At 44.1% G+C, this 24,870-nt stretch overlaps 1 protein-coding gene across 11 annotated transcripts in view; it reads left to right on the top strand.

Annotated features, from left to right (window-relative positions):
* The window catches only part of MBNL2 (muscleblind like splicing regulator 2), a 165,096-nt gene that overhangs the window by 95,622 nt on the left and 44,604 nt on the right, over nt 1–24,870 (top strand). For all 11 annotated transcript variants that reach the window (XM_090023252.1, XM_090023222.1, XM_090023290.1 and 8 more), the window contains one exon: nt 14,300–14,464. In XM_090023252.1, coding sequence (XP_089879378.1) covers nt 14,300–14,464 — 165 coding nt within the window. The remainder of the gene's footprint in view (nt 1–14,299; nt 14,465–24,870) is intronic.

Below are 24,870 nucleotides of genomic sequence, written 5' to 3'. Positions count from 1 at the left end.
ATTATGATAGTACCTAGAGCATTTGTGATAAAATGGGCCACAGCTTCTAGACCTGTATGCTCACAAAGAAAAGAGAGTGTCCTTGCCTCAAAGAGTTTGCAGTCTGTAGAAAAGACTGCCAAAACGTGAAAGGAAAACTAAGCAAGAGGATGCCTCGGGTTTCACAAAACATTCTTTTTGATGTCATATAATTACTTTTACAGCTGTTAATGCAGTAGGTTCAAATTCCTACTGTATTCTTGAGAGAACTCTATTTTGCTAGGGTATCAGTTGTTAGGTTTATGACACACTGTGGTGCGCTCACCTTCGTAGGTGTCCTTCAGCCCAAATTCCTCTCTGCTGTCTATTGCTTGGCCACTGAGTACAGGTTGAAATGCCCCAAAGGGTGTGTCCCCACATGCAGGGACATGTGCTTGCAGCGGCAAAAATGCACATCCCCAAACACGTACTTTGGTGTATGGCAAATTACCCTGCTTTGGGGAAACTGCCCTTTCCTTGCTCCTCTCGGCTCCCAGTGTGCTGGAGGAGCTGGGGAACAACGAAAGGAGTGGAGATGCTCTGGCTCCCAGCCCGAGCATCTCCCAGGAGTACCAATCCTCCATGTCTGCCAGCGCATGTTCCTCTTGTGTATGCCACACCACTTTATTGGCACTGGGTTTTTTTGCTAGTGGGATTTCCTGGTAGCAAAATTTGCCCCTGTGCAGATCAGGGCACTTTTTAATATTCCAAGTATGGAATACCATTTGCAGCACCACAAACCACATGTGCCTGCATGTCTGGATGTGACCAAAGGGGCCAACTCCTTGTTCCAGGGTGCCTCAGCTCACCCTGTCTCTCTCAGGCCTTGCCAGCTCCTAATAGAGGAGATTTTGTCAGTGTATGAATCACACAGTGCATTTCAGGCAATGTTTCTCCCTGAACCTGGGTGTGTCTAGAGGTATACCATGATTTCATAGATTTCATAGACATCAGGGCTGGAAGGAACCTCGGGAGATCTTCGAGTCCAGCCCCCTGCCCAAAGGGCAGGAAGTCAGCTGGGGTCATAGGATCCCAGCAAGATAAGCATCCAATTTACTCTTGAAGGTGTTCAATGTAGAGCTTGAACCACCTCCGCTGGCAGACTGTTCCAGACCTTGGGGGCTCGGACAGTAAAGAAATTCTTCCTTATGTCCAGCCTGAAACGGTCTTGCAGGAGTTTGTGACCGTTCGACCTCGTCATCCCTTGGGGCGCTCTGGTGAACAAACGTTCCCCCAGATCCTGGCAGTCACCCCTGATAAACTTATAGGTGGCCATCAGATCAGCCCTGAGCCTATGCTTTTCCAGGCTAAAGAGTCCCATATGTCTCTCAGCCTATCATCGTAAGATCTGTTTTCCTGACCTCTGATCATGTGCGTGGCTCTCCTCTGGACTCTCTCAAGCTTCTCCACATCCTTTTTGAATTGTGGAGCCCAAAACTGGACGCAGTACTCCAGCTGCAGCCTCACCAAGGCCGAGTACAAAGGGAGAATGCCGTCCCGGGATTGATTGCTGGGGCTGGAACATTCTAGGATTTTGCTCCAGTCAGTTGTGAGACAACTTAATTGTAGCTCAGGGGGAATTTTGTTTAACTTATCAAAGGACTATCAGCACTAGGTGAACTGGCCTGCATCCTCACTGCAGTCAGCAGGTTCTCAGATAAGCTAAAACACAGATCCAGCATTACATACACCTGCAGCCATACAAGCCAATTGGAGCATCAAAGTGGAGACAAGAAGGAGAGTGCTCTGTGGAGTGGGTCCGTAGAGTGGAGCAAAGTCAGGATGGTGCTGGAAGAGGAGGTTTTAGTCATCACTGCCAAGCCAAGTTAATCCTTCCCTGGCTCTGCTGCCACTGCCAAATTCATGGGCAGGACTTAATTTGTGTCATGCCTATCACCACTGTCTTAATTTCTTATTCTGTGTTCTTCTGTCAGCTGATGTGCAATTGAGCCACGTGGCTTTTTTTACTATCCTGCGTTCTGGAATTATCATTTGTTCGTCTTTTTGATACCAAGAAAAGTTAAAGAAAACTCTGCCATGGGCAGGATTTCCCCTCTTACTATACCTGCCAGTAATTCAGTACCATCTAGACTAAATGTAGTAAAGTGTGTTGATTACTACAAAAATGTCAGCATTTACCATGAATTACTAATCAGTTATATGAGAGGTTATTAAATTACCAGAGATTGCAATTCATCACTAAACTTAAAATAGTAGATAACTGTGGTAAGTCAATTAATTCATTATTTACCATACTTGAATATGAAACCATGATTTTTTTGTGTAATCAGCATGAGAGAAAAAGCCCTGCATCTTATATTTGCATACAAGGAAACCTCACTAAATACACTGTCTGTCATTAAATTGTTTCCAAAAGCAATTGTGTAACTATAAAGTTAATTAAATGCAGCCAGCACTGAGCATGAATATAAAATACGTGGCCCATATTGGGCAAACATACTGATGGGAACCTTTTTTTGTGGCCCTTAAAAAAAAACCCCAAAAACCTCCCCAAAATGGGAAGATGTTCTTTCTGTGGGGAACTGGCATTGGGCCTGAAAGTACTGCAATGCCAGGCCAGCACCAGGAGGACCAGAGCCAGCCCTGACAGCCTCCCTCTTATGCCAAAAATGCTATATTTGATCTTAGCAAAAAAAGCTGAAATGCTGATGGGAACGTACCACAAGGATAGGTTAGTGCGGCCTAGACATGTACGGCTAGTGAAGAAAGAGGAGTCATTGGAAGTGGAAAAGGCAAACTCAGCTGTGGAAGTGAAATATGGTGGCTCACCATGACTTCAAAAATAGTTGGTGCTGAATAAGATATATGGTAGTGCCCATTAAGTGCAGTCCCCCTCAGCACCAACTATTTTTGAAGTCATGATGAGCCACCATATTTCACTTCCACAGCTGAGTTTGCCTTTTCCACTTCCAGTGACTCCTCTTTCTTCACTAGCCATAAATGTCTAGCAAACATCACCAAACAGGGCCCCAAACAATTCACCCAGAATCACTTTGTTGCCCTCTTTCTCATCCGGGTGCATATGATTAATGTGCCCTGCCCTCCATGAGGTGAAGTCAGACCAGGTTGCCCTGTGCCTCATCTGACTGTACTTTTTTGGAGGATCCCAGGATGCCTGACAAAAACACCTGATTCTAATCATGGGTGTGAGCTAATTAGCACATGGATCCTTTGTAGGGGGTAACTGGAATACATACACACATACTGAGCAGTGCTGAGCTATAGGGTTACTGTGGACTCTGGTGGGACCCAGCCCAATTAACTATATGATGAATCAGGAGCCTTTTGGCTTTGGACTAATATCATACATAGTTTGTATTATGTGCAAATAGGTGTTAAAGTGCTGTTTGAAAATGTGTTTATAGAGTCCCCGTGCTAAAACTGGCAACAGTTTAAAAAAAAGTAGCATTCATCAATTCTGGATGAACTAAGTCTAGGGGTACTACATGCAAATTACTACAGCTATGTTTAATTGCAAGGTCAGTGTTTTCAAATTTGTTCCTCACTTCTATGTGCTCAGAGAGATCAGGGGCTACAGAAGAAAGCAAATGGGAGGAAGAGATAGCTATCTGACCACCCAGATTTGTTTTCTCATAAATTCCAGGCAAACCTCCAATAATTAGACTCTATACCTGGAAAATTATAACAAATTTATAAATGTTCCATGTATAAAATCTAATTATTGGTGGGGTGGGGTCTTATAATCAAGGCAATCTTATATTTGAGTAAGTATGGTAATAGCTTCTAATTTAAACCAAGTGTTTTGTGTGCGGATAAGTGAAACTCTTTAAAACACTTGAATATCTGCATAAATCTGAAAGTACCTTATCCCAAAAGGGACCACTAAAAGCAAGCTGAAGACCATTGTTTTCTAAACTCACTACTTCTTTGCTATCACCAGACATATATCAGGGATTTCTTCAGTGATACACTTCTTAGGAGAGGGGCTCTCTCTTCACATATGTTATATTTTGCTTAACATAATGGGACTTCTCATTTGTCTAGCTTTTCTTTCTTTTATTTGATAATCTTTCAGATTTGTTTTCACAAATCTATGAACAAATTAATTAGCATATTTTAGGCATTTTCAGTATTTGCCTGTTTTGGTTGTTTTTTTAAGAGGAACTTTATATTGAGTATGTTTCCATTGATATCTTTAGTCAGATTGTCAAACCAATCTTTGTACTTGCTCTGTAAAATTACCCCATCATTTCTGTTTGAAAAAGCATCTTGTGGGACTCCAAAATTTTGTGTATTGCAAATCTATTCTACAATAGACCATTTTGTCTTTCCATTTAAATTAATATTCCCTATTAAGTCTTTCATTTTAAGAACATTCTAACATTTAGACATGATAGTTCATTTTTGTAAGTTTCATTTTTCTTAATTACTAGTTCTTTCAGTCCCTAAATTCACAGCAGACTCTTGTTCCCTAACCTTATAAATAAATACATTTTTATTATGCCAATTTTCATTTTTTTGAAAATGATCAAATCAGCAGAAAAATCATACACATTTTTCTTCTCTAGTTAGTAAATGTCTCTTGATTGATACAACTGAGTGTTTTACTTTAATTTCCCTTTCCATCATTTTTAGTCACCTGAAAATGTAAATATGTCCATGTTTTCAAAATGCCTATGTGAAATTATATACACATGTATGTACTCACATTCTTATCATTGGGAAAACTTGAAGGATATTCTGTGGTCTCAAAAATACAAAATTATTTTTTCCCTAAAATTTTGAAGGGTGTTTTCTGATATTTTTAGTAATTTCATGAACATTACAGTTGAAATAATTTAATTGCCTAGAATGTAATTTTTCTCTTGGGTCTCATTTGTGCAAGTAGAGAGCTAATTATAGCAACTAAATGCTGAGGCAATCCAACAAAGTATTTACTTCTGTGGTTCTGGTAAAATTGTATTAGTCATTTTTTGCTGAATTTGACCTCAGATATTTCTAGTGTCTCATATTTTCTTTAAAAGCATTACATCTTATTCTGATCTCAAAGAAGTATACATCAGGTACAGTTATAATGAAATTTGTTCAATAGCCATGTGCATAGCTGCACAGGATAGGTACTCTCGCAATCAAAACTAGAGAATTCAAATATAGGTGTGTGAAAAAAACAATATATATATAACTCAATTCATAACAATAATCTTTTACCAGTCAACTTTTAAGCTCTTGTTTAAGCCTATAAACAATTAATAGATGAATAACTTTAAGGACCTTTAGAGTCCCATGGACTCCCTGAAATGTCATTCAGAAGCAAATATAAAGGTTCTGCTTTGAAATGAGGAGAGAGTTTTAGTCTTGTTCAAATGTTTGGAATGGCAGTGTTTTGTCTGATGCCTTTCCTTTATGAGAGAAAAGCTAGGGAGTGAAGCCTTCGGTGGAGAATTTGAGGCAAACCTCATCTATGGTACTGATAAAAATTGAATCCTAGGAAACTAATGCCTATTCTGACCTAGTGAAGTCTAATGTTTTGCCCAAAAATTGTACATCAAAACTACTGTTTCTGGTTGAGCTGTTCAGTACTAAAATATAAAGCTAAATGTGTAACTGTATGTCTGTCTGTCTGAACAGGAACTGTCCCTCTGGGCATAGCTGAGTGAATGTATGATTGATGTTATCCTTTGATTTTGATTTCCACTTCCTGGTAGCTTTGCATTTTTAAATTAGTTTTACTTTGGAAATTTTAGGATGGTTGTGAGATAATGTCTGCGGACTGACACGTGTTCTCAAAATGTCGCAGAACAGGATTTTGAAAAGGGCAGTGCTGCAGATAGCTCACTGGCACAAAGGGATGTGACCAGCAGCCTAGATCAGAGCTCTCAGTGGCAGGAAGCTCACTGTACATGCTACATAGGCAAAGGGGCATATGACCACATCACTGCTTCCCCCATAGGTCCGCTCCTTTCTTAGAATATACCATCTGACCCCAGATAATGGGGATCGAGTTCTTCATTTGTGTAGTAATGGTATCATCAAATTCATTTGGTGATGCCAGTGACATCAGAAGGAGAGTGCCCAAGTATGATTTGCCAAGGAAGTCCTCAGGATGACTTCCAAGGCACAAGAACCAGACAAGTCACCTTCTTCAAAAACTGAAGCAAAGGAAGAAGCTGTTGCATGTTAGCCTTTACTCTCTGCCTTGTTTGGCTGTAGTGGATGCTGTCCTTGCTGGTAATATGTCTGTTGACTCCTGGCTTCTACCCTTGAAGTGACAATATCTGTCAGGGGCCTGTACATCCTGCATCTCATTTAGCCATTAAGAACTAACAGTCGTAGGTAGTATTTAAGTTGTCTCACTCAACATTTATAACTCCTAGACACCATATCAACTTGCTTTTTAAAAAATAATTCTTTGTGTACCCGTAAAAATCTTAGGTTAAACAACCTGGCCATCTCAGATCCCACACACACAAACATATGCATGTTCACACACAATATCTCATGGAGCTGTAATATTTTCAAGTAAATGTGTTGCCTACACCACAAATACAGCAGTCTGTGATATCTTGAATTGTGTTAAGATGTATCACATAACGCAGTCATGACGGTTGGGATAGGGAATACACAGGCTTATTGCCTGACCACTAGGAGTTTGGATAAGCTGCCCTAACTGGCATCATAGGAGTCATTTGAGGCCAGGTACAGACATCACACTTTTACTGGTAAAAGTGATTGGAAAGTGTCTTATACCCATAACAGAACAGAAGTTTGGCACACAGCAACTAGTTTAAAAATAGTAGAACCTGGTGTAAGATTTGCCTTCCCCCCCGCCCCACCCCACCAAAGGGCAAATGTGCTTTCTGTTTGCTACCAATCTAAACTACGCCGCTTATAGAAAACTTTATAACTTGGATCGATTCTGCCTCAGGCTTTTTGAATGTCTCAATGTGGGTTTCAGCACTGGAGAAATTTGCCTTTTCTCTGTATCAGCTGTTTGACTGCAACATAAATATACTGAGTGGCATTGAGATTCATCATAATAATTAGTGATAAAAGGCATAGAATTGGAAATCTATACTGTCCTGATATGTATTCTCAGGATGTTAGTGCACCCCATCCCAAACATTGCAGCATACCTACAGTGTTTGGGATGAGACACATAATTCCTCAAATCCCAGTCAGTACTGAACTGAGACCTGGGGCTAGCCCCAACCTGATTCTGACACTTAGATGGACATCAGGATTGGGGTCCAGTCCCTAGGACTGGATGAGCTGTATGCATAATGTTCAAAAGTCTGGGGCGAGGGAACCCAAGATCAGGAAGAGCCTTCCCCCAATCTCTGGTTTCCAGTCTCCCAGAATTTTAAAAACTACATATGTGACACAACTGCACATGCAGTTTTTAGACCCAGAGCTACCCCATATTATATCCCATGTTGGAATCAGGTATAAGGCAACCCCAAATCCTGTTTTTGGGACCTGGAGTTGCCCTTAACTTGATTCCTGGATCAGGCAGGGAGAGATGCCTCAGGCCGCAGGTTTCTCCAAGACCCATTCCAATGCTCAGCTAAACATTGGGATGGGACACAGAGCTCTGTCCCAGAGATTGGGTGGCTGGGAGGAGGGGAGGAGAGGGATCCCAGACTCAGGATCCATTCATTGACTGATCCCAGCCTCCACAAGCCACAAATATATGGGGCCCAGTTCAGACCAGAGGTTGTACCAAGCCCAATACCAAGAATCAGTTGATTGTTGGCATCAGGATGAGAAGCCCCTGGCATGGCTGGGGACCCAGGGTTATCCCAGGCTGGTGCCAAGAAGCAGCTGACTGTTGGCATGGGGCCTGCAGCAGCTCTGTGTCTGGGACATATGCCACATATTCAATTTAGAGCACTATACACACCAGCCATGAAGATGTTCTGCATTATATAAGGATCATCTTTGTGGCTCTTTTTTCTATTTTATTGCCATAAATTGGCTGAACATGTGGCATGCCACAGTTTAATGGTACCATGAATGCAGTGTCTGCCAGGGCCTCACTACCCCCACCTTGTAGTGGTCAGTAAACCTGTATGATGCTCTTTATATAACTAGTGTTCAAACAAAGGTAATTAGAAATTGTCTTTCATTAAGCAGTCTGGAATTCTGAACTTTTGAGAGCTAGCAGATATGAACAGGTCAACCCCAAGGCTGATTGTGTCCTTGTAGTAAGTCTATCTCAGAAGGGATATGGACAGATAAGAAAGATCTACATTGTTTTACTTATTACTGTGGGCTATGAGATCCGGACTGCTGGTATACAGGTTGCTTCTTGAAGGCAGAAAGTTCAGAGGGCAGGACTAGAATGTTCAGGGGTGATGTTATTTTCAATATAATTCAGTTCTCCAGGCAGTAAGAGACAAATCTTATATAGTTCTGGATTTATTTCACCTATAGCAATAAAATCCAAGTCTCTTATAGTTTTCACAATTTCATTTATTTGTTACCAAAAATAAGACCCATCTTATGAACCACTTACACTGGTGAATAATTACTTACATAAAGTAGCCCTATTGTGAATAATATAGGAAGTGCAGTGACATTACTCATGTAAATTGCTGCTTACCAGTGTGAGCAAAGCATTCATAATCGCACTCTTAGTAGTTCTTTTTTTAAGCAATTGTAAATAACTGGAGAAATATGAAGTAATTAAAAAATAAAAAATGAAAAGCAGTCACTGTAAAAGAGAGATTTTAATACACAAGATGCAGATTTTTGGTGCATAGTAATCTCTTACCATCCATGGCTGCAGAAACTGTTTTTAAAATTCCTGCATTGATTTCATTTTGCAACTGTAAAATAATAAATCTTAGCATTGACCTAGCTCTTCACATTGTAAAAGCACCATACAAACATTGGGCTCTTGTGTCATTGATTTTTAGGCAAACTAGTCATTGTTCTTAATGGGGAAATCTGCTTAAAAATTAGTGGTATGATATGGCCCATTATGGGATTTATTATGGTTGTTAAGCCATAGTCTGCAGTAGGTAAATTGTATAGACACACCAACCTGGTAGCAGTTCCCAAAAGTATGGTGTCTGAGGAAGAAAAAAATGCCTCTGTGGGAACTTGCGTTATCCAGAGGTTCTGCGAGCTGTCATTTCTGTAGTATAGTTCTTTATGAGCAAAATCCACTTGAACTCATTGCATTCAAAGTACTAAGAGGGTTGATGCATATACATTTTCTTTGCAGAAGCAGTGGGAGGATACAGCGCACCACACTAAAAATAATAGATTATTGAAGGAGAACTCTGTGCAATCTGGGAAGTGAATAACTAAGGGCAGATGTCAAAACATACAAGACTACATTACTATTGTGTATTGGGTTGCGTTGTATTGATAATTGAACTAGACACACATGCACACACACGTATGCACGCAGACATTACCAAACACAGGCACATAGAACCAGACACACATTCATACACATACATGCACACATAGCCAGGCTGCAGGGCCTCAGGACAAAGACTGACCCAACAATGCCCCGGGCCCACCGCAGCCCCTGTGCTTCCCCGGGGAGCCAGCCCCCAGGCTGCAGCACCGTCTGCCAGAGGGCCAGCATGGAGCCTACCCATCAGCCAGATGCAGGGGCAGCACTGTGGGGAAGCTTGAGGGGGCTGTAGCTACCACAAAATTCACCTTAACCACCCTCGTAGTGTGACTGCTACCTGTCCACCCCATGCAGCTGAGCCTGCAAAGGTGTGGGACTTCCAGCATGGGCGGCGCCAGCGTCTTCCCAGTGTGGGGACTGGGCTCAGAGCAGGCAGGTGGCAGCCCGGGTGGCACTGGAGGGGTGGCTGCAGGGGGGATAAGGTGAATTTTGGGGTGGGTATAGCCCCCCAAATTCCTCCCAACACTGCCTATGTGCACTGGGCTCTGGAGTCCCAACCTGGCTCTGTGCCAGAGGCAGCTGTACACATAACTGTAGGTGGACAGCGGGGGAGGGGCCTGAGGTAGTGCATCCCCAACCTGTCCCCTGCCATGTGCCCCAAGGCGTACATGCAATCACCGCCATCACAGAGCTGATGCCAGCGTTCTGGAGCCCCAACACCAGCTCCATGTTGGCAACCATTGAATGCGCATCCTGACTACCTATAACGGGTTGGCAACCCCTGGTACGCGTGCCAAGCATGGGACATCAGGCCATTTTGCTTGGCACACCATGGCCAGCCCCAGCTCCAGGTAGCTGCTGCCAATGCTGGAGCCCGGGCTGCTCCCAGCAAGGCTTGCAGCATCCCAGCTAACTGCTGGGAGCAGCCCGGGATCCCAGCTGGCAGCAGCTCCAAACAGCTGTGCCGGGTTTCAGCATCAGCTCCGCACTGGTGTGTGCAGGTGCACCTCGAAGTGGGCAGTGGGGGAGGGACCTGAGGCAGCACAGCTCCGATGTCTCCCCCACTCCTGGCACAGAGGTAGTGAGCCCAGCACAGCTGTTTGTAGTCAGCCCGGGCTCTGGGTAGCTGCAGCCAACAGTGGTAGAGGAGGGGTCCCCAGGGTCCTATTGGCTGTAAATTCAGTCTATTCTCTGAGCTGCTCCTGGAGAGGCATCCCCAGAGTTCTAGCACCTGCCTTTTTTATCTATTTGCTTTGCTGCATCTGCTAATTACGGGATGCAGGGGTGCAGCCCATGTTGGAGCTTTGTTGGAAGCAATGACCTGGGGTGCCACTCTCTGGAGTAGAAAATGCATCTCAGTTTCAGTCTGTTCCTCCAGTTGCTCATCACCAGGGATCCTGGTTTTCTCTAAAAAAAAAAAAAAAAAAAAAAACCAACCAAAAAAACCCTTCCAATTATCTGTATATTAGTGGAGTTTCATTTTGATTGTGGAAAAATGTACATTTTGGGTTATGTTTTTTAATCCAAAAATTGAGGGGGGGAGGTTATCAGAGAAAACCAGGATCCTTGCTCATCACTCTTCCTTGGTTTGAACCCCTTTATGTCTCCCAGATTCCATCTCCATTTTGACTAGGGACAGACATTACACATAAACTGGTTTAAATGATCAGAAACTGATTTACACCTGTAACAGAAGAGACATTCAGTGCACATAAACCAGTTTGAAAATGGCTGAAACCAGTTTGAGATAAACCTGGTTGAATGCTGTATCAGACTTAACTGATTTGGCTCAAACTGGTTTATGCAATGTTTGTCCCAGACCCCTCCCTGTTTTAACTTAAGCGTCCCCCCAGCATTCCAGATGATTTGCAGCCCTCGGTGAGGCTCTGTGCTCTTCCACGCCCCTTTGCCTGGCTTCCCTTTGCCCCAGCCTCCCTCACCACTCTCTGCTGAAGCAGGGATTCCCACCCCCTCCCCTCTCCCACAGCACATACCGCAGCCAGCATGTGGTATGCTAGCTAATGCTGAGACGTGTCTGTGTAAGGCAGATAGGACAAGGGTAGGCTTAGGGCTTTTTGGACCTAATCAACAGGTTAGCTGGTAATGTCCCTCCATTCCTTCCTTGGAAAAAGTTATTTAAGAAGAGCTTGCACTAATGAGAGAGGCTTTTGTTTTCTTGATAGGGTGATAAACACTGAGTTAGGGGTGATAAACATGGTGTTATCAACTCCCTGCTGGGCTGGTTAGAAGGAGGGGGAACCCCTCTGTAACCAGAGTGTCCTGCCAGGGTTGGCCACCACCGCCCCCTTCAGCTCAGCCCTGTGGAAGGGACGGGAGGGCTGCTCTAGCACCGCCCAGCTTCTAGCTTGACCCACTGCAGGCATGCGCCTGCATTTCTTCAGCCCAGGGGGGATGTCTGTACTGTAACAAACCAGTTCAGCCTGGCCAGGTTAGACTAACCTGCAAAGATTGAATCAATTCAGGCTCAGGCTTTTTGAATGTCTATCCCTAGCCTTTAAGGACAATGAATGTGGCTAAGCAGAGAGTTCATTCTTGTTTTGCACATTTAACTTTTGCAAGGGAGTCTGGTACTGCAGTAGTTCTGCAAAACAGTCTGTAGCTATTTAGCATATTGCTGGATTTATTTATTTATTATTTCTCCCCAGTGAGTTGCCTTCTGTTTTCTGATGCTGATTTCACATCTCAGATACTTTTTCTTCTGTGTGGTGTATTGGTTTCACTGGCTGGGGAGAGAGAGCTGTTGACCCTGCAGAATGTGTCTGTAGGAAAGAAATACGAGTTTATTTAAACTTGGGCTCCGATCCACAAAAACACTTAGGTGCTTAAAGTGGGACTTAGGCACAATTTAGCTGCCTAAACCAAAGATCCACCTAACCCCACCTGACCTCTCAGTCACCAGAAAGTCTGTAGACTCCTCAGCCAAGAAGGCAAGAGTCCTGGGAACTGAGAGGGAGCAGCACAGAGGAAGTGTGACTAGCTAAGTGATACGGACCTGGGTTGTAGAGTCCAGAGTTTTATTCCCAACTTCCAATGTTGTTTGTTCATGTTATGGAATAGCTATTAAATGCAAAATATATAAGCTGCCATGGAATAAGGGATAAGAGCCCAGATTTCAGATTTATAAGGGAATATTACAAATGAGTGGTTTCAGTACTCACAAGATTTGGTCTTGCTTTATTTATTTAGTTAGTTACTTATTTTAATTTATTGAGGCACTCAGAACATGGAAGCTGAGAGGGAGTCAATTCTGTGAGGTAAAGTGAGAATAAGAGCTCATTCCAGCTTGGAGCAAAATTTAGCAGTGTTTAAGAGGTTGAAGAGATGGTGTTAATTCTCACTTTCCAAGATTCCTCAGATATTGAGGTTTTAGAGGCAGTAAACTCATATGAATACATATTCTTTCATGGAAATCTTTATGCTTCTCTTAGCACAAGAAGATATTTCTGTGGGTAGTATTTCTTCCCTATGGTGATATTTGATAAGCACTTATATTGCTCTATAATATGTTTTGCCTTTGCCTGTATATTTTAACTGTTTTCTCTGGCTGTGCTAGACTCTAGGGAGGAATCATAAACTGCTTATAACTGAGGAACAGGAAATTCCAAAAATATTTTTCAAATTCCTCAATTTAAAAATATAGCTTCTGCAAGTAGCATGTTGTGCATCATAAGTAGAATCTGATTACTGCTAGATGACGCTCTGCTTGCTGATCTTAAAACCTCACAATCTTTATGTGCTGTAAAATTGTAGTAATTGCAACTACTCATCCTAATACAGGTTTGTTGTGTTGGTCCCACTTGATAACAGTGAGGGCAGATTTAGCTTCTGGTAGTTCTCAGCATGGTTTCAGTTGTTTGGAGGAATTATATCAGTGCATCTCTTGACTGCCCCTTCTTGGTTAAAACCAGGCACTCATAAGGCCAAGCTAATAGCCTCTCCTTTGATTTAAAGAAACTTGAACCACCCACAAGGTAACTTGCCATCTTTATTTCTGTTTGTTTATTATTATACATTCTCTTCCAGCAGGAAGATGAGAGAGAAGCATGTTCATTATGCCTACTTTAAGGATTATATATAGTTTTTGAATTTACAATTTTGCTGCTACATGCTTTATAATATTATATTATAATTATATTTATTTTAATAATCTAAAAGTGTTTATCTTAATTATATAATGGGGTACAGGAGGTAAAAGTCAGTTAAACAATGTCTGTTTTAGACAGTTACGGATTTCTCATCTCCAAGTAGTATTAGCTGTGTTCCTTCTGGCCAGCTATTCTTATTCCTGTTAATTTTGATCTTCAAATATATTAGGCTACCTTCAATCTGAGGTAACGTCAATGGAAACACTATAAACTAACACTGATGTAACTGGGCCAAGGACTTGACCCTGTATGCTGTAAACTGTAATACATACTTATGTACATTGAAATGGAAGCATAGGGAATGGCAGAAAAATTAAGATTTATACTTTTACAAACACATTTACTTTTAATATAGCTAGTTTAAAAGCTATTATTCGTATTACTGATATTCACATGAACATTTATACTATGTTAAGACAAGATGTCCTGGTCAGCGTATCTTGAAAGCCAATCCAAGTAGCCCAACTAAGATTCAGGGTATTAATTTCACAGCAGTACCCTTTAGTTACCAATTAAAGTGCTCTTTGCTTGCTTTTTTTTAAAGCCTTTTTTCATTTTCAGTGCATAATAGCATTAATGACCCACTAGGGGTAATGGCTGGCAGCTAAGCTGTAGGCTGTGAACACCTCCGAGTCAGTCACTTGATTCTATTGAAAATCTGCGTGTTTCAATAGTTGTTGTTTAATTAATCATGTAATATTTTGCTTCAAGATGCTAAAATGCTATCAAAAGCTATAAAGTAACGAATGACTTTTTTTTTCAGGGACGTTGTACAAGAGAGAACTGCAAGTATCTCCATCCACCAACACATTTAAAAACTCAACTAGAAATTAATGGCAGAAACAACTTAATCCAGCAGAAAACTGCAGCAGCAATGCTTGCCCAGCAGATGCAGTTCATGTTTCCGGGAACACCGCTTCAGTCAGTGGTAAGTATATTTTCTTAAATGACATGTTTGGGATGTCAGATGTGGGATTATTTTGACTTTAAAAATGGTCTCTAAACCATTGCCAATGAGCTGCAGAAGTGCAGGAAAAAATGGCCAAATTCAGATTTGTATGCTGAGGTGCTAGAGCAAAGGTGGGCAAAGTGATGGATCCTGCCAGTGGCTGGACTCCATTTCCCAACAGCCACTGTCCACATTGCTGTGGCCTGTTTCCATAGAAACTCGGAGAGGCAGGGCCATGACAGTGTGGGAGCTGGGGTTTCTGTGGAGACTAGCCCATGCAGTTCTGGCAGGGCAGCACAGATTGCTGCGCTGGGGCTGGGGCTGCGGTTGGGATTTTGCAGTGGTGACCACATGGTCTGGAGCTGGAGCAAAGCCACAATCTGCTGCCTGCACACCCCTGTGGCTCTGCCTCGACTCTGGTCCACACTCTCACCACTGCAAAATCCCAACCTCAGAGCAGCTCCTCTCCTAGCTGCATGCCCTGCCAGTGAGGCTTCAGGCTGGTCTCCATGGAAAACCCAGCCCCACAGTGTCACCCCGCCCAGGGTCTCCACAGAGACCAGCCGTAGCAATGCGGGCAGGGGCTGCTGGGAAGTGGAGTCCCCTGCTCCCAAATCTGGCCCATCGGCCAGACTTTGTCCACCCCCTGTTAGAGGTAGATTAGCACATATCCCCTTTATGATCCAGCTTCACCTGTTTTCCCTTGTTTTTCTCAGGCTTGCAAGAAATTTGCACAAGATACCTGCTCAGGTGAAAAATGTTAAAAACTGTCTTGATTACATAGTCTTGTTCCCTGACTTTCTTGAGCCAAATAACTTCAAATAATCTTTAATTTCAGATTGTTTCCTATACCTGACTTGAAGAAGATGCATATTAGTGGGTTGTGTTTTCTTCCAAGCATGAAGATTGATGTGTGCCAAATGTAATAGGCAAAAAAAGCTTACAATATGGCATCTTTACAAGCTTCAACACACTATGTGTGAAATCATAAAGCATCCTGAGGCACTTCAAATCCAGAAGGAGATACAAAGCAAGAATCTTACAGGCATTAATAATAGCGTTGTATGTACATATAAGTAACCAGGAATCAAATTTTACCATTCAGACAGGATGAGGCCATCATGGAATAGGGACAGGTATATACTGCTGTCATGGGATAGGCCTTCTTGGTAGTAAAGTTAGTATTGACTTCTATACAACACTGCAGTCATTACTGTGATTAAAGCAGCGTAGATATACTCTGAAAATTAGAAGCGAGTTGGCAGTAATTACTTCAGGGGTTGTTAACCGGGGGTATGTGTACCCCGGGAGTACTTGGACCAGTCCTAAGGGGTACGCACAGGCAGGCGGGGATGGAGCTCTGCCACCTCTCAGGAGCAGGGCTGGGGCGGGGAAAGGGGGGTGGTGCCCCTCTGTGGGCCTGGGAAGCTTGCATGCAGCAGCTGCCGCAGCTACACACCAACCCAATGAGCTTCCCCACCCTGCCTCGGTTCTGCTCCTGGGAAGTGGCAGTGCTCCATCCCCGCCTGACCACACGCACCCACCCATCCACCATTGGATATGTATATCTATCGTTAGAGGTTTTTAAGACCCAAGTAGACAAAGCCTCCTCTAGGATGATCTAGTTGGAGATTGTCCTGCTTTCAGCAGGGGGATGCACTAGATCAGCATTTCTTAACCTGTGGATCGTGATGCAAAAGTGAGTCGCAAGAACATATGAAAGGGCTGTGAACATACTTTTAAATGGGTTTTCTTTCAAAAAAAAAAATCATGGAAAACTGGTTTTTCCCTTGCAGGCTGGCAGAGCTCCAGCCTGTGAGAGGCTGCTTGGGGGCCCCCCTCCCCCGCACATGGAGGGTTTGGGGGCTGGGGGTGGGGGAGGCACTGGGTCAGGACTGGCCACTGATGTTTACAAATAGGTTCTGGTACAAGAAAGGTTGAGAACCACTGGACTAGATGACCTCCTGAGGTCACTTCCAGCCCTAATTTTCTGTGATTCTATAATTCCATATATATTCTGTATATATAACATTGACATGAGAGGAGAAAAGGGCTAATCTCAGGGGCTGAAGGAGTAGGGAGAATGGAGGGCAGAGAGGGTTCCTGTGGAGACAAGAAAAATGTGATAGAGCAAGCAAGGAGATTGTGTGATGCAGATAAACGAAGGCTTTAGTATTCATGGTGTAGGGAAAGAACAAGGAGATAGAAGAGAAAGCTGTAACAAGGAATCAAAGGGGTAGATAACAAAGGATAGCAGCAAAAGAAAGGATTAGGGGTTGGAGAAAAAGGAAAAGCAGTGATAGTGAAGAGGTATGGAGAGTAATAGAAATTCGCTACACCAGAACTGAGGGAGGATGACAGTCTGAGAGACAGTCAACATTTTGAGGTTGGACTTTCCCACAAATATTTGAAAGAAATCAAGAGACCAAAAAATCTGCAGTTTATTGGTTAATTGTATTTCTTTTAACCTCATGATTTTTTAAACTCACCCTCTTCAGTTTGATTGATGACTTTGCACCCTTAGGCCTCTGGCAGACGTTACACTTAAGATATGATTAGCCTTTTAATTGCGTCTTAAATGGTAACCAAGCCACATGTTCCAGAATTAATGATGTGACAAAACAGGAAAGCAGCCAAAAATTATTCCAGGGTGGGCCTTGCTTGACAGTACTCCCATGTTAGCAGGCTGACAACTGGCTCTGGTATAGCCCTGCATAGGACTGCACACCACTGTTTTCAGGGTGCTGAGTTAAGGGGAGGTGGGTTGGGGTGCCAGGTCATGGGAAGGTGTGGAGCAAGGCATTTGACATCACAGTTACAAAGACCTAGGAATCAAGTAGAAGTTCCCTGATCCCTGTTATCAAGTGATTTCTTTGTATGTTGTTTCACTTCAGAGGAGAGATGGATGGTGGAGTCAGGCATCTCTTCGATGTAGTACTACTTTTTACAAAGAAAGTGTAAAATTGCATTTTACCCGAGCACAGGATGAATCAAATAGGAGACAATTTCCTTTCTTCCAGCGAAAAGTCTCCAGTTGGCTCGAGACTGAGACTGACGATAAGCTGATTGTCAGTCCCAGGCTCAGGACCACACCTGTTCATGCTGTCGCTCTAGGCTCCATCTTTTCCCACACTGACAAGTAAGCGATAGCACCATTGGGACCTGATCCTCAATCCAAAAATTACATGGCCAGCCATGTATATGTGGCATAGCCATGGGTGTGATTGGATTGGGGATCAAATCCCATCGCATCATCTAATGAAAGTGTGCCGTGGGCTTAGATTTGGCAATGCCAAACTCCAGCATTTGGCCAGGGAAAAGCTGTGGGGTTGGGAACCTGTATATATTCTGTGTATTTCCTGACCTCTGTTCATAGGATTACAGGAACGTAGGGCTGGAAGGGACCTCATGAGGTCATCTGGTTCAGCCCGGTACTCGGGCCTGGATCGTCTCTGACTAAACCATCCCATTTAAGTGTCTACACCACTCTTGACAGTTTCCAGGGCTGGAGATTCCACTTCTCTAGTTAGCTTGTTCCAATGTTTGACCATCTTCATAGTCAGAAAGCTCTTTCAAATCTTCAACCTAAAATTGCTCTGATGCAGGTTGAGTCTGTTGCTCCTAGTCCTGCCCCGTACAGCCACAGAGAAAAGTCTATATATCCTTGCCGCCTTAATCATTCTGTACACAAGTCACCATATCTTTGAATAGGCCACAGCACCTTTCAGATGCATATGTCTGTTTGGTACTTTCTATAACTAAGAAATCACTGCTCCAGTCAGGGCCACTTAGTTTTCCTGAGATCAAACACTTTTTTTACTGTCTAGTGAATTGCTGCAGAAGCCATAGGCAAAGGGCATATCATGCCTTGCTCTAGCAGCTGGTTTTCATGAAGAGTGTCTATTTATAAAATTTACTAGTTATTCTTTAGGTGGTTGAGGTCTGTGCTGTGAATTTAAATAACTTGGGCTACTACCCTGCTGATGACTGTTTTGGAGCAGTATGAAGTGTGGCAAAGTCAAGCATATGAAATTTAAGAAATAGGTATCATGCAACCTTAAGTCTGTACTTTCTTGCATATTGATTGTGACAGGTTTGTAATTAAATGATCACATACATTTTTTTTCAGAACCACTGCGAGTTTTTATGCTTAATATGGGCTCAACATTATGTATTGAATGAGGTGGTTGTTGGTAGGATTCTTTCATTTACTGTGGAAGTTGTATTGATGCATAATGAAAAGGGTAAGGGCCTGCAGATAGAGAAAAGGTAATTTTGTGGTTAAGGGAGCCCCCCTAAGTCCCAGGTTTGGCACCCAAATTTACTGGACACTTCTGCATAATATTATTAATATTACCAGGAAGCACCAGCTCTAGAGTGACAAACATGACAAAAGAATCTGTGAAATGATTATCAATTCTGCATCCACTTCATGATTTGTGCAAAAAATAGAACTGGAGACAACACACTGAAGGAAGACTATAAACAGGAATATTGAAGAGCTGTCTTATTTCTTGAGCCCCTTATATTCTGTGCATAAATGACACAGGGATTGTATGACAGAAGTAACATGTGAGCATGTAATTAAAGCAGTTGTCATAAAGCATACATGTAAGGGAAAGGGTTATGCAAACTCAATTCTGGGATTTCCTAACTTTGTAATGCTTGACTTTTCAGGGAAGGAAGGATATAAGAGTAATATATCAAAGTTCTGAGAGACACTTGTAGGGTTATTCTTGAGATTATATCTGCTTCCAAGTTATTTACAATAGAATGTTTTCTTTATAATAGTATCTGAAATAACTGAGCATAGAGCTGCTCTGGCAAGAACATTTTCTCCTAAAAAAAAAATTGTCATTATTTTGATTTACAGAATCTTGGCAGTACTTAATATATAAACCCATTTTAGTGTAATATTCAAAGCCTAAGATGGGAACAGAAGAAAATTTATTTTTCATTTTAATTTTTGACTTCTTGCATGGATGATTATTAGATTCTCTTTTCCTGCAGCTGGGTTCCCTGGCTGATCTTCTGCAGCTCTCAGCATCTTCTCAGGGGCTACACTAGAATCATTCTTGACTAGCAACTTTCTCTATAAACTTTTAATAACCCTTGTGGTCTTAGTTTTTCCCCCAAGGCTATGTCCTTCAGTGCTAATGGCTCTTTTACCCCTTTAATAGAGCTATATAAACAATCTTGATGAGAAAGATTTCTGCCTCCAAATATCTCTCTAGAGCTCTGTCATGCTTTCGTCCTTCTGTATGTGCCGGTTTATTTGAGAACCTAATATTTACCTTATTTACTTAAATATGAGAAGTTTTTTCCCTCAGTCTACATGGAGAAGAAAGCTTTACATTTGCATACAAGAAAACTGCATTAAATACATTTCCTATCTTTGAACAGCTGCTAAAAGCAGCATGTGCTCAGTAGGGGAAACTAGCTATAAAGGTGATTAAATGCAGACAATAATGAGCATGACCCATATAAAGTATATGATCCATATGGAGCAAACATGCTAATGGGAAGTGACCACATTTTTTTTCCAAAAGTATTTCTATATACATCAACAATTATATATATATAAAACTACCTCTAACAACCTGTCATGTGACCACCATGGTTAACTTAACAGATCAAAAACACACTTTAACAGTTACATTATTTTAGTCCCATTACAAAGTTTGCACCGCATACTCATGCACCTGCATACCCATCTCTATTCCCTTGAAAATATCACACTTTCATAAAAGACTCCTTGAGTTTCCTCCCTCCTCCCCAGTCATTCTCCTGCTTGTCGTATTCATCGTCATCACATCCTCACTATTGTCCTCCCCATTGTTCTCTTCAGAGGGCTTACCTCTGAAAAGTCTATGCCAGTCCCCTCTATTCCATATGAGTTCCACCATCTCTTTCCCATCATCCTCTTCTGTCTTCCTGTAGTACCAGTACATTTGACTCAGGCCCATTTTAATACAGCCCTTGACTGTGAGGTCTGAATGCCTATTTATGAGCAGGTTCCTGGCTTTTCACAGGGCATGCCTGAAGCAGAAGATGAACTAGTTGAAGTGGGCTGTTGGGGCCCCTTGCTGTTTGGTCAAGTGCTTGTAGAGGACTGCAGGGTTCTGAAACCTGTCACCACCAGGAGGAGTGCACATACTTTCTTCCACACCTCTCTGGAGTATGGGCAGTCTCAGAAGAGGTAGTTGTCCATTTCCATCTGCCACCAGCAAGCTTGCCTCGGGCAGTTAGATGGACCTCTCTGACCTGCATTGTTTTTACATGCCCTCACAGGGAGTGTCTGCTGGGCTGCCTGCCAGTTCAAGTCTCTGTGCTCCTTCTGTAGGTCTTTGTGGAAAATTCACTTCCACGTGGCCTGGCACCTGTCACCAGGTACAATATAATGTCTATGGGCAATATAATGTCTCTTGCCTTCACTATTTCCTGTATCTTGCTGTGGTTCACCAGGGTCACTAAGGCCATGATGTGCAGTTTATATTTGTCTCGGAAGCATTTCAGGATCTCATAAAACCATGGGGACACCTTGGCCCATGGCCTTCCATTGGTAGTCATGTACACCTGCCACTGTTGCAGCACCTGCCCTGAAAGATACTTTACAAAGCGGCTTATTTTGGATTCTGCCATTGTTGCCAGTTTGCAAACCTGGCTCATGTACTTGGCTCAGAGGAACAGTAGGATGTCTGGCATTCCTCTGCCTTTAGATCGTTTTGCTTTATACAGTTTGGTCCTTGCCACTTTCTCCCATGTGGACTTCCAAAAGAACATGGCTCTTTGGATTCTGTGGATGGCTTGATCCAAGGGAGGGAAGACAATAGAAATATTGACAGTAGCTCCACCTTCATCAGGCTACATACCCCTGACAGGCAGCACAATTGCTGTAGTCCCAGGCTGTGTTTGGTCTTGCCCTCTGTCTTTTTCCATTCTGTCTGTCCTGTCAGCTTTGGATCAAACTCCACCTCAAGGATCTTTAAGCATTCACAGGGGATGGAAACCCCCAGAGCCAACAGGTCCCCAGGTTCACCCAGGACTAGGCAGGTGCTTTTGCTCAAGTTGAGCTGGCCCCTACTGCCGCTTCGTATACCTGATTATGTTGTGGCACTCTTTCCACTCAACCCTTGTCCCTGCATATGCTGTTAAGGTCATCCATGTAAGTGAGGACTTTTGTCTCTTACCCATTACTTCCAGGGATCTTCATGCCACAGATCCTGAGATCCTGCCTAAGCTGCTGTGCTAGAGGTTCCATAGCACAGATAAACAGGATTGGGAAAAGTGGGCAGCCCTACCTGACAGCTGACTCCACTGCAGTCGAGGCTGTCAGGGACACACTCAACAGTACCCTGCTGCTCATGTTGATGTACAGTGCCTTTCATCCAGGTAACAAAGGTTGCAGGAACTGCCATCTTTTTCAGTGTCTTCTGGAGGAAGTGATGGGATACTCGGTTGTAGGCCTTCTCCAAGTCAAGGGTCAACACAGCAACCATTGGTACTATTGTGCATCTCACAGCTGCATTAAGGTTTCATGGATTTGTCGTCCTGGCATCCTACACTCCTGGTCCTCATGATCACTACTCCTATAACAGACCTAAAGCATTTGGTCAAGACTTTGGCCATTAGTTTGTAGTCAAGGTTCAGGAATGTTATTAGATGCCAGTTTCTCAGGTCCTGCCACTCCCTCTTCTTGTAAAGAAAGGTTATGAGGCCCTCCTCTCTCCACGTTCCCAGGTGGTCCTCCTGCAGGTGCTGTCTATAGACTTCCAGCAGGTACAGGCCCATCTGGTCCCAGAAAGCAACATAGAACTCCTTGGACCAGCTGTCTGCTTCAGGATTCTTACCATTCTGAAAACTGCGGAGCATTGTGTTGATCTCCTCCAGCATCCACACTTCCACGAGCTTCTGTCCTTTGTCCTCCCAAAGGACCTGTGTGAGTTTCTGTCAGCAGTCCTGCATTGCCCCCTGGGTCCTCTGTTCATGCCATATAGAGATCCTGGTAGAACACCACCGCCATCTCCATCATCCTTTCATTCTAGCACTGCTCCACCCCCGCTCCTTCTACCGGGTTGGTCAGCACTTTCTTCTTGGTTTCCTTTATCTTGCTAAAATAAGCATACCACTCCTCTCCCATCTCTACCTAGTGGGCCCAGGCCAGGAAGATCTTCCTGGCCTGTGTGGTGGGCCAGTAGGGGGTGCTCCTGTGTTGAGCCACCCACCTCAGTGCGCCTGACCACCTTCCAGGCTCTGAGTGCCTCCCTGGGGGTGCCTCATGTCTGGCCAACCTGCTTCCTGGAGCACACCCACTAGCCTGGGGTTAAAAACTGCCACCACCCAGGGCTGAGCTTGATTCTGGCTCTGCATCCCCTGGGTAACACAGGCCTAGTAGCCCTCGAGGGCATTTGACTCACTTCAAGCACTTGGGGGTGGTTCCCTCAGTCAGAAGCACAAGTAGTGGTCTCCCTTAGTCAGCCAAACTAGGGGGACCCCAAGGCATAATCTAGACCCACTCCCAATAAGTCTCCCACACTAGGTACAAAGGAGAACTTTATTGGTTACAAGGGGTAGGGTTGGGATAGGGTACAGGGTAGAGCAATATCAGAGAAATCCCATAGAGCAAACTGGCATAGCTGGGTAGCCTTTGATCGCCCATCTGAGTTACTGCAAGCTATATATCAAATTAGATCTCAGGTAGCTTACTCACAAGTGACATCCAGAGGCAGGTGGAGATTCCCTCTGGAGGCAGGCAGTTCCTTGATCATGAGTTTTGAGAGAGAAAGTAAGTTTCAGATGGTCCAGCTCTTCTTTCTCTCTGAATCTTCCTCATGGCTGCTGCCCACATCCTCCTGGGCAGTCCTTAACTTATATATCCTTTATGACCTCATTTACCTGATCCAATGGAGGCCAGCACCCATTGGCTGCCAGCCAACCAATTTGAAATGCATCACTAGTTGCTGGGCAGACTGGCAGTTCCTAGCTCCCCAGGGAGCCCAAGCCCCTCACCCAGGTATGTGATGCCGGTCATGTAGGCAGAGAGAACAGGTTTCCCCCCCTCCCTCAGGAATGTATCCAGCTCAGGTTACCTAAAGAGATAGGGTAAGATGTGTACCCTCTGCAGGACCCATCTTAACCAAATTGTCACAGAACAGAGCTTTTGGGGAGTAACAGAGGTGGCCTTCTGCCACAGCCTGTTCCTTGAACTAGGCCCTGATCTAAGTCTTCACCTCCCACATGGACTCCCTCACGTCCCAACCCCAAGCCACCTGTTTGTGCAAGCTCTTCAACTTGCGGTTTAGGCATTCATGTTGCCTTCTCTGGATCTAGGCCGCCTCCTTCCATCCTTCCAGAAGAAATCCCTTATTCTCTCTTTCACGCTTGCCTACCACTCTGCGTGGTTCGGGTATCCAGGTCATAGGGTTTTCCATCCTGTATAGTGCTGTCTGAACTCCCACTGTATCTTCTTGTCATCCAGAAGGGTCACATTCAGTTTCTACACAGCCTTGACCACAAGGATAGGTTGGTGCAAGCCAAGTGAATGAGACATATGGTACTGTCCATTGAGTGTGATCCTTCTCAGTTCTGACTGTTTTCCAAGTTGTAATGAGCCACTGCATTGCATACATTTCAACTTCCTCTTCATTCCCACAGCTGAGCTGTGCCTTTCTTTCCCATCTCCAGTGATTCCTGTTTCTACTCCAGCATGAAATGTCTGGCAAACATCATCAAATGGGGCCCCAAATAGTTTACTAAGAAGCCCTCTGTTGCCCCCTCTCTCAGCCTGGCACATATTTTTAGTGCAGACTGGAGCTGGGGTGGTGCCAGGCTTTTTCGGGGGGGAGGGAGGGGTTGGGCTGGGCTGGGCTTGGGGCGGGGGACAGCAGCGTTGGGAGTTGGGCTACGGGGGCAACTGCAGCCACCCAAAAATCCTCCATAGCCTCCCCATCTCCTTTCCCAGCACTGCTGCCACCCACCCCAAGTGCAGCCCTGACCCAATTATCCCACCAAGAAAAGGCCAGCACTGCCCTAGTCCTAGCCTGCAGTGGCAGCCTGCCCTCACCCTCATGCAGATTGCTGGCACATGGCCCCCATGCCCTCCCCATGCACATGCAGCAGTGGGAGCTGCCACCCCCTCCCTGCACCAGGCACCCTGTGGGCGAGCCAGCTGTACAGGGTCTGCCACTTCCCCAGCCCCAGCTCCACTCCTTCCCTCACTGCCGTGGGGGTGGGGGCAGATCAAGGCCTCAGAGAGCAGGACACAGGCAGGAGCAGGGTCTGGGGTGAGTGGGGCCCTGGCCGGGCCAGATGGTGGGACAAGCAGAGGCCTGGAGCCCCACTCGCCCCAGCCCCTGCACCTGCACCTGCCTGTGCCCCACTCCCTC

This window comes from Crocodylus siamensis, chromosome 1 (genome assembly GCF_052110815.1).
Source record: "Crocodylus siamensis isolate JL-2025a chromosome 1, ASM5211081v1, whole genome shotgun sequence".
Taxonomy (NCBI): domain Eukaryota; kingdom Metazoa; phylum Chordata; order Crocodylia; family Crocodylidae; genus Crocodylus; species Crocodylus siamensis.
Note: the sequence above shows the minus strand (reverse complement) of the source record. Positions and strands in the feature narration are given on the sequence as shown.